This window comes from Dasypus novemcinctus, chromosome 11, assembly GCF_030445035.2.
Source record: "Dasypus novemcinctus isolate mDasNov1 chromosome 11, mDasNov1.1.hap2, whole genome shotgun sequence".
Classification (NCBI taxonomy): Eukaryota; Metazoa; Chordata; class Mammalia; order Cingulata; family Dasypodidae; genus Dasypus; species Dasypus novemcinctus.
In genome coordinates this window covers 6605107-6619951 of record NC_080683.1, presented here as the reverse complement: position 1 = coordinate 6619951, position 14845 = coordinate 6605107, and the positions used below count along the sequence as shown (strand labels likewise).

The following is a 14845-nucleotide window of genomic DNA, read 5'->3' as shown; positions in this document are numbered from 1 at the left end:
AACAAGGGGAGACAGCCTTGTCACTTTTTTCTATCTTTTGGATTTTGAGTCATTTATTATAAAAACAAAAAACAGAACACTCTTGCCAGGTTATTGTTATAGTGATGTTACAGCAGAGGGTGCCCTAAAAAGAGCAGTTCACAGCCTGACTGGTGATCAGAATCACAGAGGACCTTTTTCCACATAAAGATTCCAGATTCTGATTTAATAGATAAGGGGCAGGGCCTAAGAAATTTTTATCTTGGAAAAGTTCCCTAGATTTTGATAATTAGCCCATTCAGAAAACTGTTTTAATACCTGTTTTCTCAAGAATATAACTATAAACGTGTATCTACATATTTAAAGATCTGTAGCTAGAAACTGAAATGGCAGGAGGTAGACTGCTTCTTTTCCTACAAACTTGTGAATACTGTGAAGAGGTATTAGGCAAGGAAACTACTGTCTAAGTAAACAAGGGGTTAGAAACAGAGGTCCCAACAAAGAGATGATCTTTATGCTCAACTTCTTTAGGTGCTGAATCACTTTCCTGGCCTGAGCCTTTGACAGGACTCCTTGCTGCTTTTTAGTTTCTCATTCAATACATCTTTTTAAGAGGGATTTGAGTCTCAGAAATTGAAAGTTTGTATGTCTGACTTTTAAGCCCAGAGAATCCTATGGTTCAAATTTGTTACTAAACTCTTCTTTGGATTTAAGAGTTTGTTCGGGGAAACTTTGTCAACTGAACTTTACATGTGACTTAGCACAAGAAAACTTTATAGGGAGGATGCCCAAAGGGATTCTATAGCAAAGTGGAAAAAAACCTCATGCAGAGAGCAAGCTGAAGAGACAATGAGCTAAAGAAGCATAATTGAAATGCTTCATCTCTTATGAAATATACAAATAATACAGAGGGGAGAAAAAAGAGAACACATTTTTAACTATAAGAGCTGACAACTTTATTTTCACATTTCACAATACAAATGAAAATTACTTCTTTTTTCTTTGTCCCACTACTCCCCTCCAAAATTAGGCTCTTTGATAGGAAGGGGGAGCAAGTCTTCCTTGTCATGCTGTTAGAAAACACCCAAGAGTCACACACCGTATCTCCTGGTGAAGCAGAACAAACAATATAAAACTGATTCAAAGACGCTCCCCTCCATCCTTATCTGTCTGGCCGGGTCATTCCTGGCCGAGTAGGCACCATCATGGGACGGGCAGGAGGTCTCATCATGGGGGGTCCAGGCATCATTGGCATGTGACCTCCCATGGGTGGCCTCATTCCAGGAGCTGTAGAACAAAACAAAGAAAAAGAAAAAGAAAAAAAGGAGTCAGAAAATATTTATGACAAATTTGATGGTACTTCAAGTTTAAAAAAAAACGCACAAAACAAAAAACTTGCCCCCTCCCCTAACCTGCAAAATGCTGGGAAAAAAAGACATACTCAACAGAAAAGAAATGCAACAAATTCATCATATTTGTAAGTTACTTAAGACATTCTGAAACAAAAAGTAAAAGGTCAACATAAGAACCACGTGGGATCATAATCTAATAAAAGTAAGGGAAAACTATGAATAGATTGTTTTTCAGAAATCACCAGGCATACTAGTTCCCTAAATGGACCTTTTTTGCTCACTCAGGGAAATTCACAACTAAGCCACATGTTATTCTGTCAGCTCTTTTAATCAGTTATATCTACCAGATGACCAGCAGCTATTTCATGAATGTACACAGGCACAGAGAACAATCTTACCACTAAGCATTTGCTTGGAGGAAAGATGAGCAGGAGGCTCATGCTGAGAACCTGTTAGTAACTATACTTAGTTCAAGTCAAGACAAATAATAAGCAACAATGTTTTAGAAGAATTTGCACCATGCTTATCCTACTTTTTGTAGCATAAGGTATTTGGATACCATCGAAATATACTGATAGTTACTTTTTTTTTATTATTAAAGATGCATCAATTTTAATTTTTTGCAATAATATATTTAAACAGCTAATTAAGAAACCATTTAAATGGAGAACTAAAACACCAACAGAGTACCTAGAAAGAAAGAGATCCAAACTTACCAGGTCCCACTGGCATCATCCCAGGAGGAGGAGGGCCCATCATCGGCATCATGGGAGGGCCCCCCATATGGGGTGCTGGCATCATACCAGGGCGAGGAGGTCCCGCTGAAATAAAGATTGGGGTCTGGAGTTAAGTTATGCTTATATACTGACATTTTACTCTTCTTAATGAAATTAATAGGGTTTTGTGAACTAGTTCAAATTCTGTAACTATAGTGCTCTTTTTTAAAAAGATTTTTTTATTTATTTCTCTCCCCTTCCCCCCACCCCAGTTGTCTGCTCCCTGTGTCCATTTTACTGTGTGTTCTTCTGTGACCGCTTCTATCCTTATCAGTGGCACCGGGAATCTGTTTCTTTTTGTTGCATCACCTTGCTGTGTCAGCTCTCTGTGTGTGAGGAGTCATTCTTGGGCAGGCTGCACTTTATTTCATGCCGGGCGGCTCTCCTTCTGCGTGGGGCTCCCCTATGCGGGGGACACCCCTGCGTGGCACGGCACTCCTTGCATGCATCAGCACTGCACATGGGCCAGCTCCACACGGGTCAAGGAAGCCTGGGGTTTGAACCGCGGACCTCCCATGTGGTAGGCGGACGCCCTATCCATTGGGCCAAGTCCACTTCCCTACAGAGCTCTTAAGGTTTCTTTTATGGAAAGCGGAATTGGCTCAACTGATAATAGTGTCCGCCTATCACATGGGAGGTCCAGGGTTCAAACCCAGGGCCTCCTGACCCATGTGGAGGTGGCCCACTTGCGCAGTACTGATGCCACCCAAGGAGTGCCATGCCACGCAGAGGTGTTCCGCGCATAAGGGAGCCCCCCCCCCACAAAGAGTGTGCCCTGTAAGGAGACCCGCCCTGCATGAAAAAAGCACAGCCTGCTCAGGGGTGGTGCTGCACACATGGAGAGCTCAAGCAGCAAGATGACACAACAACAAAAAAAGAGTCACAGGTTCCCAGTGCTGCTGACAAGAATGCATGTGGATACAGAAGAACATATAGTGAATGGACACAGAGAGCAAATGACTTTGGGGGGGGAGAAATAAATAAAAAATAAACCTAGGGAAACGGACTTTGGCCCAGTGGTTAGGGCGTCCGTCTACCATATGGGAGGTCCGCGGTTCAAACCCCGGGCCTCCTTGACCCGTGTGGAGCTGGCCATGCGCAGCGCTGATGCGCGCAAGGAGTGCCGTGCCACGCAAGGGTGTCCCCTGCGTGGGGGAGCCCCACGCGCAAGGAGTGCGCCCGTGAGGAAAGCCGCCCAGCGTGAAAAAGAAAGAGCAGCCTGCCCAGGAATGGCGCCGCCCACACTTCCCGTGCCGCTGACGACAACAGAAGCGGACAAAGAAACAAGACGCAGCAAATAGACACCAAGAACAGACAACCAGGGGAGGGGGGGAAATTAAATAAATAAATAAATCTTAAAAAATAAATAAATAAATAAACCTAAAAAAAAAAAAAAGGTCTCTTTTATAACAGATGCACAAAGATCAGCAAGCCATAAAATTCCAGTTGCTTTATAACGAAAAAGGAAGAACAAAACTGCCTAGACAAGTATACAATGAAGTGAGATTTGCTAGGTAAGAAAAATTCTAATAGGTTTTAATTTAAAAATTTAAAAAGGGATTATACCGTCTATATAGCTCCTGACGAAATGATGATCAACTTAAGCAAGTACCTAATTTAAAACTTTTTTTCATAAACAAAACAAAATCCTAAGTTTAAAAGAGTCTTTGGAAATACAAAGACTTACATGCAAAGATATTCCTGAGATTATTATTTACAATATTAAAACTGAGAGCAACTTAAATATCCAACAGTAAGAAAATGGTGAAGTAAATCACGGTATTTTCATACCATTGACAATTCTTGCTATTAGAAATACTTGAGTGTAAACATATATATATATATCAGAGTGTCCACCTGTCAGGCTGGAGTAGGAGAGAGATGTGGCCTGGGAAGTGTGGGCTGAGGCCTGACCAGGAAGAGTTGGTGGCTCATTAGCAGTCCAGCCGCAACAGTGTACAACTGTTCTACATAGCCTGCTTCTCCATGTTTATATTCAGGACTACTTCCCAGACTGAATTTAGGTACAAATTCAATTCAATCTAAACTTTTCCACGAGAGCCAAAGGCTTTATTGCCTAGCTACCAAATCTCCTCCTGCCTACCGTACAGAAACAATAAGTGTTCTCATAAAGCAAAGGCTTTTGATCCACTCCACTTACAACATCTGATTCTTATCTTTCACAAAGTATTAATTACATATGTTGATGTTAAGTGGATCAGAAATAAGGGGAAAGACTGAGGAGTTTGTCAGTTATTTCATTCTTTGTTGCATTCATAGAGGTAAGCAGTTTAATGGAGCCAGCAACACCTATCTCATCTAATTACAGGTACATTCTGAACTTTCCATATGAATCTGTCCCAGAGCCACACTTGGGATGCCACAAATACAATATTCTAATAATAATACAATCAAAAGTTAACTCTAAAGCCATTTCAGAAATTACAATGCTAAAGATGTTTTCTATTACTATCTAAATATTCATTCAATGAGCATTTGAAAGCCAATTGTGAGATAATCCCCAATATCAGAGGACAATCTTGTCCAGTTACACCCCTTACAACAAACTTTAAACTTACGGAGACTGGGGGGAGGTGGGATCATCGCCCCTGCGGGAGGAGGAGCAGAAAATGGAGTAGGAGGTATCTTGCCTTGTTGAAATGCAGCCGCTGTGAAGATAGGGTTGAGGAGAAAAGCACCACACAATAAGAAAGAATTCAACAACCTATTTATTAAAATAATTTTTTAAAAAAAATTTCAATGGTTGCAAGTCATTGCACTCTAGCAAATATTTATCTAAAGTGACCTCTATAGTTTTTAAATCAACTTTAGGTATTCACCAGCCAAATTGCAACTAATTGGTTTACTATTTGGGTGCTTTTTTTTTAAGCAATATGTCTATTGAGATATATTCGCATATCATATCATTTGGATTTTTAAAGCTTTACGAAGCTAGTATTTCTATGGCTAAATTACCTACAGGAAATTGGAGTGAAAACTTCCTACCTATCTAAATATTTTTACCAAAAGCAATCACCTTTAATTGTTAGATGTAGTTTATAATCACGTCAAGCTGTTTAGAATTTTGATGGAAGAATTTATAATACATGTGTGACACATGCTCGAGAGTCAGATTTTATAAAACTTCTTACTCTTCCTATGTATGCCGTATTGAGTCAAAAACAACACACCATTTTAGTTTACCAGTTTTGAAATTAATGCACTGAGCTAGGACATGGAAGAGACAAAGATTTCAAAGAGTCCACCCTAAAGGAGATTATAATCTTTAAACCCCACTGGTGCACAGGAGATCAAATAACTTAGGTTAATCACTAATAACTCACAAGGGTCAGATTCATAAATCTCCTAGAATGGAGATTTGTGAACAGCTATTTGTATGCTTCTGATTAGAGCTTGTGCTGATAAAAGGCATTATATCCCAACAAGGGCTTCTCCAGTCAAAAGGTACCTCCTGTACCCAATGTAGGCCAGCTGGTAAAGCCTGAAGAAGGAGAGGCTAAGCCGCTGTTTCAGCAGCAGACTCAATGTCAGCATAATCATGGACATCATGAGGTGCGTCACTGAAGGTTCACCTACACTTCTCCAAAAGTCCTCCATTAAAAACATAAGAAAAGATGCTAATCTTTTAAAAAAAATTTTATTTTCGTTTTTATTTTAATGCTAATCTTTTGATGACAAGAAATTTATAACGTATTTTCAAATGGAAAAAAACCATCACAATTCATTTTTTCAAATGAAATGGGACAATGTCTGAGATTTGCTGTACAATAAATAGTCCAGGGGGTAAGAGGGAATAGATGAAGGTATTCAGTGAGTCTCAACCGAGGGTGATCTTGCTCCCCTCAGAACTTTGGACAATTGGAGACATCTTTGGCTGTTACAACTGGGAATTGCTACTGATAGCTAGTGGGTAGAGGGGCCAAGGACGCTGCTAAGCATCCTACAATGCAGAGGATAATCACCCAACAACAAAGAATTTTCCAGCCCAGAAAGTCAAATGCCAAGAAGATTGAGAATCTTGGTATAAATGAAACAAGAGTAATCGTGGGAAACAGACTTTGGTCCAGTGGTTAGGGCGTCAGTCTACCACATGGGAGGTCTGCGGTTCAAATCCCAGGCCTCCTTGACCCGTGTGGAGCTGGCCCATGCACAGTGCTGATGCGCGCAAGGAGTGCCCTGCCACGCAGGGGTGTCCCCCGCGTAGGGGAGCCCCACGCGCAAGGAGTGCGCCCCATAAGGAGAGCCGCCCAGCGCGAAGGAGGGAGCAGCCTGCCGAGGAATGGTGCCACCCACACTTCCCGTGCCGCTGGCGACAACAGAAGCGGACAAAGAAACAAGACGCAGCAAAAAGACACAGAAAACAGACAACCGGGGGAGGGGAGGGGAATTAAATAAATAAAAATAAATCTTAAAAAAAAAAAAAAAAAAAAAGAGTAATCGTGACCACAGTTGATAACCGTTGCAACTGGGTGGGTGGAGAGTATGATTCATTAAATTTGTATTTCTACTTTGAAATTTTCCTTAATAATTTTGGATTTTTAAAATCCACACTTGCCTGCCAGCTATGAATACAATGAATGATTAAGAAAGGCCATGTTTCAAATATACCAGGATGAACTAAAGTAGAAATGCAACATTTCTCTCTGTCAGTACTGTGGACCTAACTAGCCTGAACAACAAGGATGTTCCTAATTAATAGAGTACGGCTTATGCAAACAGGGGTCCAAAACATAACCAGACTATTTTGATACATCAGTTACTTTCTTTGTGACCCGTTCTCTTTGCCAGGGCTACAAGGAAAGGGAAACCCCAATGAAGAGTTTCAAACTATTTGAAACTAGGACTACTGTCCCATCCTTCACCTTTTCCGGTTACAAAAGAAAACTATAAAAACTACTGGTCATTAAAATGTTTTATATAAACTTGCTATAAAATCTATCTATGTCTACAGAGAAAATATTAGCTTGATCCTCCTCTGCCTTACCTCCCAGTCTAATCAATATCTGATTGCTCTACCCGCAATAATTAATATCAATGATTCCCTATATTCCTGGGAAACCAATGACCTTCTACTTCTTTCAATCAACATATACTAATACCCCTATATTTATCATTCACAATGAGCTGTTTCTGTTAAAAACAATAGAGACAGGGAACAGAAAGAATGGGCCATTCTACATCACAGCAAGAGACTGAAACATACTTGTTTTGTCAATCAGGCTCTGAGCCTGCTCTTCCATCCATTTCTGATAGTAGTCTTTCACATTCTCTTTGTGTTTCCTACCACTGCAGTGTGTCTTTCTCACAGATGGCTGTAAAACAAAAAGGTCTTATCAGTCCCAGAAACACTTACAAATCTAGAAATTTTATAAAGCCTTACCTTTATAAGGGTAACATGGCTAGCACCGTGCTGCTAAAGATCACTTATAAGCATTGTCCTGCAGCTTATCATGCTAACTGATCTACCATATTACCTAGACCAGGGGTCAGCAAACAGCGGCCCACAGGCCAGCCACCTGTTATTCTAAAAAAAATATTATTGGAATACAACCATATTCATTTGTTTCTACATTGTCTATGGCTTTTCTACCACAGTGGCAGAGTCGAGTAATTGCAGCAGAGACCTTAAGGTCTGCAAACCTAAAATACTTACAATCTGGCACTTTAAGAATTTGCCTAGCATTGATCTAGACCACAACGCCATTTTAATGCTCTTTCTCAAGTTATTCAATAGCAAAATAATATAGGCTATATATATTTAAAGAACACTATTCATGAGAATGTGTTTTTAAGTAATTATGAGTCTAGACTATAAACAGACCACCTACAGACCTCTGTCTCTAGCCCAATAGTCCCTTTTCCTTTTTTTAACAGCTTTCCTGAGGTTTAACTGACATACAACTTTTTGTTTTTAAGTTAACATTTATTGAACACTTACTACACACCAGGCTCCAAGTTATATACTTTACAAGCATTATCTCCATTAATCAACATAAAAATCACATGTATGGAACAATGAAAATACGATTCAGAAACAAAAAGGAACAAGTCAGTAAGGTAGATGGATGAATCTCAGAAACATTATACTAAGGAAAGCAGTCAGACACATGCAAAAAGAGTATATGAAGTTTTAAAGTTAGCAACACTAGTTTTTAGTGATAAAAATCAGATTAGTTGTTGTCAGGGGTACAGGGGACTGTCTGCAAAACTGTAATCATTTGACAAGTCATCAAACTGTACACTTAAAATATATGTATTTCAATGAATGTAAATTATAATGCAATAAAGTTGACTTTAAAAATCACACAGAAAAAAAATGAAACAAAAAAAACACCCCACAGGTTTATCTTCTATTTACAGAAAAGTAAACTGAGGCTTAAAGAGGTAAGTCACTTGCCTATAAACGCATAGGTGGTAAGTGGCAAAGCAAGGCCTACAACCGAGATCCTGATCAAATGTACCTTGTGGCTACCTAACTACCTCACTACTAGTATATCCTCTCTTCACATGGTTAGCTCAGCTCTAACAGATAAGACTAATGTCACATAGGCAGAGATTTTCTTTTCATGGTTTCCATTTCAAAAAGTGCTCCATAGGGTATGGAAAAAAATGCCAAATGTATGCTATGGACCACATTTAATGCTAATAGTCTGATGATATTATATCATAATGTGTAACAAATGTTCCACAACAGTGTGGTGTATTAGTGAAGGGTTTTTGTATGGGAATTCTACACATGTGCATGATTGTTTTGTAAGTTCACAACTTCTGTAATAAAAATATGTTAAAATAAAAATAGCTTCCTATCTCCCAAACCACTGTTTACATTAATAGTTTCTTAAGCCTAATAAAATCATGCTTAAGGAATCAACTACTATTTTCACAACATTTACTTCAGAATAGAATTACAAGGGTTGCCAATGTTTCTTATAAAAAGAGATTTCTTATTAAAACATACTCTTCAATTCTCTGAATTCTGACATTATCGAGAAGATGAGTACACCTAGGTATATGACACTGCTCCAAAAGGGCAGAAAGGAATAGCCCCTTCACTGACAATTCCAGAAAATTATGACTAGTGCTTGACCTAGAGAGCAGTTACAGATAGAAACACAACACTGGGGCTCTAAAGGAAAGGACTGAAGAGCTACTACCAATGCCAATTTAGTGACAGACTTTTCAGTGGCAATCTATAATGATATTCAGAATTATTATTTCTTTGAGAGGAAAATCCCTACATACATGTTCCACAAATACTATTAAAACTGAACTATATACCAGACCATGTCTCAGTAAGAATTCCCAACTAAGTGATGAGAGAAAATACTGGCTAATTTCTAGCAACTACTTTTCAAGATCAAAAATTCTGATTTAACTAAGTTCCTCCAGAAGCAGCAAAGTATAGAGCTGCAGTTCTCAAGGTGTGTGGTCCACACAGAGCCTAAGGTCTCTGCAAGGTCAAAGTATTTTCATAATAATACTAAGACATTACTTTCGTTTTTAACTGTGTTTACATTTTTGCTGATGAAGCCAAACTCCCGGTATTTTAGCATGAATCAAGGCTGTGGCACCATTAATGTACTAGTGGTCATTGTATTCCTCACTGCCATGCACTCACAGGCAGAAAAAAAAGTTTCACTGAGACTATCCTTGATGAAGCAGTAAAATTATTAATCTTATTAAATTTTTAAAAAAGATTTATTTTTATTTATTCTCCCTCCTCCCCCATTCCCTGCTCTCTGTGTTCATTCACTGTGTGTTCTTCTGTGTCTGCTTGTATTCTCATTAGGCAGCTCCAGGAACTGATCCTGGGACCTTCTGGAGTGGGAGAGAGGCGATTACTCTCGAGTCACCTCAGCTCCCCTGTTCCGCTACGTCTTATTTTCTCTCCTGTTTCTCTTGTTGTGTCATCTTATCGCGCCAGCTCTCTGAGTCAGCCAGCACTCCTGAGTGAGGTGGCTTTTCCTGCGTGAGGAAGCATTCCCATGCAGAGCAGCTCTCCTGTGCGGGGCCACATTCTGTTTGGGCTGGGACTCCCCACGGGCCAGCTCACCATGTGGGCCAACTTGCCCTCACCAGGAGGCCCTGGGCATCGAACCCTGTACCTTCTATATGGTAGACAGGAGCCCAATTGGTTGAGCCACATTCATTTCCCATTCTTATTAAATTTTGAGTTTATGTCTTTTTAAAATTCTGAGTGACAAACTGGAAAGTGTGTACAAAGCACTTAAGCTGCATGGCAAAGTATGATGGTTATTTCAAGGAAAAACGGAAAAGCAAGCACAAAATTATTCAGGTTGTAAGCTCTACCAGCTGCTTCTTTGATGGAACACCATTTTTATTGAAAGAATGACTGAGAAACAAACTGATTATCTGGACTTTTCAAAAATGAATGAAGTGACAAGGAAAATAATTGTTATTTGCTGCCAATGATAAAATACAAGCTTTCAAGCAAAAATCAGAATTTTAGAAAACCTGTACCTAACACAATGAGCTTGACAGCTTCCCAATACTTAAAGATGTTTCTGGGGAAGCGGATTAGGCTCATTGGATAGAGTGTCCGCCTACCTCATGGGAAGTCCAAGGTTCAAACCCAGGGCCTCCTGACCCGTGTGGTGAAGCTGGCCCACGCACGATGCTGATGCATGCAAGGAGTGCCCTGCCACACAGGGGTGTCCCCTGCATAGGGGAGCCCATGTAAAAGGAGTGCGCCTCATAAGGAGAGTGGCCCAGCGCAAAAGAAAGTGCAGCCTGCCCAGGAGTAGGGCTGCACACATGGAGAGTTGACGCAGCAACGAAAAGAAAACACAGATTCCCAGTGCCGCTGACAAAGAATACAAGCAGACACAGAAGAACACACAGCGAATGGACAGAGAGCAGACAACTAGTGGGGGAAGGGAAGAGAAATAAATGAAAAATAAATCTTCGAAGGAAAAATAAAAGATGTTTCTGATTAGTGATTTTCATGAATGTGAATTTTAATATTATATAATTAAATGTGTCAACATTTGAAAGAATTGCATAATTCAGTGAACCAGTATTTTCCAAATGACCAATGCATCATGTCATGAAATCATGCATGGTAAAAGATCCATTCAAAGTACAATTTTAATATAACAGTGTATGAAAAGTTTGATATGGTTTCAGATTCTACACTGGAATTAATCACACGTTGAGTTTTGGTGTAATACTAAAGGATATCCATACTTATCTGAAAAGGCTATTAAAGTACTCCTCCTTTTTTCAACTACATATCCATGTAAGTTTAGATTTTCTTCACATACTTAAAACATAACAATATATTCCAACAGATTTAATGCAGAAATAAATGAGAATCAGCTATCTCCCATTAAGCCAGCCATTAAAGAGGTTTGTAAAAATGTAAAAACAATGCCATTCTTACTAAATTTTGTTTTGGAAAATAGCTATTTTTCATTAAAAAATTTTTATGTTACAGTCAAAAGTTTGCTACTGTTACTTTGGCAAATATTGACATACAAATATAAAACCTATATAGCCCAATATTTTTTATCATAGCCTCAAAATCTAAATTCTCTTTATACTAAAATAAAATATGAAGCTTAGAATTGGATCACTGGGCCCTCTCTCTTCTTGTCTCCTCCCAGTTCAAAATATTTTGCATCTCTTGATATCTTAGCCAACATTTTAACTCTGCAGTTGGGCTTAACCCATTCAAGTCTCAACATAATTTTCTTTTTAGTTTTAGCTCTCTGGAAAATCTACTTAGTCTACCCACTCTTGCCACTCTGCTTCCTGTTGTGGCAGGAACACTGCTTTCCCTGGGTATACAGAGTACCCACGCCTTTCTTGTACTTTATCACTTTGGGGGGTTGATGCTTGCCACACTTATTACAGAAAGCCAGGAGGGGATTAGGAACGTTCACCACGATTGCAGGAGCACATGGATAAAAAGAGCCCCATTTTTTTTTTAAGGTACCGGGAATGAACCGAGGATCTCCTATGTAGGAAGCCGGCGCTCAATCACTGGCTTCCCTGAGTTAAGTTTTTTTCCTTGTTCATTGTGCTTGTTTTTTGTTGTTGTTTTTTTTTCAGGAGGCACCAGGAACCAAACCCGGGACCTCCCATGTGGGAGGTGGGCACTCAATCACTTGTTTGAGAACTGTTGGCACAGAATCTCTGGAGGTAGAGACTGCCTGAGCTCACCTGACAGTTATATACAACTTACTGGTTTTATGACATCCAGTCAGTTACTTAACTACATCTTGCCTCGCTTTCCTCTTCAGTAAAATGGAGATAAAGTACTAACCTCAGAGAATCACTATCAGCGCTAAACAAAAAGATACAAGCAAAGCATATGAAACACTGCCTTACACACAGTAGACACTATCAGTTGCTGTTATTATCTGTTAAGCAGTTTTTAATCAAATCAAAGCCTTCTTTCAAATTTAACCAATCAAATATTTGAGAGACTTGACTCAACAACATATTTAAGCTTTAGAACACTTTCCTAGAATTTTTGTTATTCATATAAATTGTTTTCATTCCTAAATCTTTTATTTTAGGTCTTGGATAAAAGCACTGACTACTGGAAGACTAACAGCTCTTATAAAGGCCCTCAAATTATGAAGTTACAGGAAGGGTGGGAAAATAAGTATTCCAAGTTATTTTCTCCAAGCAGTAGCCCTATACCTCAGCTGGATGAAAACCGTAAATTTACAGCTAAATATTTGTTACTCATAAGATTTTTAAAAACTGAAAAGAAACACCACTTACAGAGTCATGGGTGAGGTAAGTATCGCAGTAGTCACAATAAAACCTGGAACGAGGTGGAAAAGAAAAACAGAAGATGAAAACCTGCTGCCGAAGGGCTTTCACCGACGCTGAAAAAACAAAAACCTATTCACTATTCGAAGACATTTAACAACGAGTCCCTGACACAAACCAGGCTTTCTGGCTGCCGCAAGCGGGAGCGACCTCCACACTCAGAAAGTGCTGTCTAGAGGGCCCAGGCTCCCTCCTTCCCCCAGATCCTCTCCCTCCGGGGCCAGAATCCTCTCTCCGCTCCCCCAGAGCGTCACGAATAGGGACAGCGATCACCCCCAGCTCTCCGGGCCTCACTCACTTGGGCATGTTGCTCCGCCGGCCGTTGACCACTCCGTTTCCGCCGCCCGGAAATGACGCACACAACAAGCGCCAGCACCGCGCAAGCGGTAAGCGACGCGACAGCTTCGGAAGCGACGCGGGGCCACCCCACCTCCTAGCAGGGCGGCAGGTCGAGGTCTTTATACCCTGCGGGCGGCCGCGGCGGCCGGGCGGCACTTTCCGCTCCCCGCCCTTCTTTTGCAACTTGAGGGTCGGGGGAGGAGGTCTTTACGGTCCCGGAGAGATTCGAGGCGCGCGTTTACTCTTGATCCCTACTTTTTCCGCAAGCGTGTTGTATGTTCTCGCAGCGGGTGTCTAATGACTGCTGTGTGCCAAACACGCCTAGAGGTGTTGAAGGAACAGTAGAGAACAAACGAGACGAAAAAATAATCCCTGCCCTTGTGGAGCTGACGTTCTAGTGGAGAAAGCCAGATAATAAAATCAACATGGACACGATTAAATGGAGCTACGTGCTATGGGGAAGAAACGATGCCAGGAAGAGCGGCCGTTCATTTAAAATAAGATATTCAGGGAAAATTTACTGACAAGGTGAAAATTGAAAAATTATAGGTTTCTTCAAGCAATACAGCCAATTGCAAGCCATTTTACATAGTGTCTCTTTATATAAAATCAGAGAAGTTGTGAACTTATAATAACAGTCATGCATAATGTACAGAATTCCCATACCCATCTGCCCATACCTTACCTTGTTGTGGAACAATTGTTATAGATATGAGAGAACATCATTGAACTATTACCACTATGGTCTATAACATACATTTGGTATATTTTTTTCACACACCCCCTACTGTTAACGCGTACCTTCTTTGACATTGATGCAAGAATAGTACAATATTACTGTTAACTATAGTCCATTAGTTACATTAATTGTATTTTCCCCAAGCATGTCCATAGTCTTAGTACCTTGTAATAGTGACATTAGTTCTAGTTCATGGAAAAACATTCTTGTATTCTTACTATTAACCACAATCCTCATCCACCTCTGGGTTAGCTATGTTATTCAGTCCCTGGATTATTCTCTAGCTTTCTTTCAATTGAAATTTACGTCCCTAGACTATCTCAGTCACAATCTCATTCATAAACCAGTACCCCTTCTCAGCCCTCATCCTATATCCTAGTAACCTATATTCTAGCTTTTAACTCTGTTTATTATTTGTATTTAGTTCATATTAGTGAGACCATACAATGTTTGTCCTTTTGTGTACAGCTTATTTCACTCAGCATAATGTCCTTAAGGTTCATCCATATTATCATACATGTCCCAAAGTCATTTCTTCTTAGCGCAGCATAGTATTCCATTTTATATATATATATATATACACACACACACACTGCATTTTATCTATTCATCAGTTGATGGACACTTGGGTTTCTTCCATCTTTTGACAATTGTGAATAATGCTACTATGAGCATCAGTGGGCAAATGTCTCCTGGACATATTCCTAGTAAAGGCATTGCCAGATCTTTCGCAGCTCTATGGTTAGCTTCCTGGAAAACCACCACACTCTCTTCCACAGAGGCTGCACCATTCTATGTTCCCACCAATAGGAAAGGAATGTTCCTGTTTCTCC

General features: G+C 40.0%; 1 protein-coding gene across 1 annotated transcript; it reads right to left on the bottom strand.

Moving 5' to 3' along the window:
• Positions 1–910: 910 nt before the first annotated feature.
• On the bottom strand, positions 911–13325 carry SNRPC (small nuclear ribonucleoprotein polypeptide C). The gene is made up of 6 exons (XM_004462008.5): positions 13233–13325; positions 12884–12926; positions 7332–7440; positions 4687–4776; positions 2048–2152; positions 911–1266 (listed from the first exon to the last, which is right to left on the bottom strand). Exons 1-6 carry the CDS (start codon positions 13238–13240, stop codon positions 1142–1144), a joined length of 480 nt encoding a protein of 159 aa, XP_004462065.1. The 5' UTR covers positions 13241–13325; the 3' UTR covers positions 911–1141.
• Between the last annotated feature and the right edge of the window lie 1520 nt (positions 13326–14845).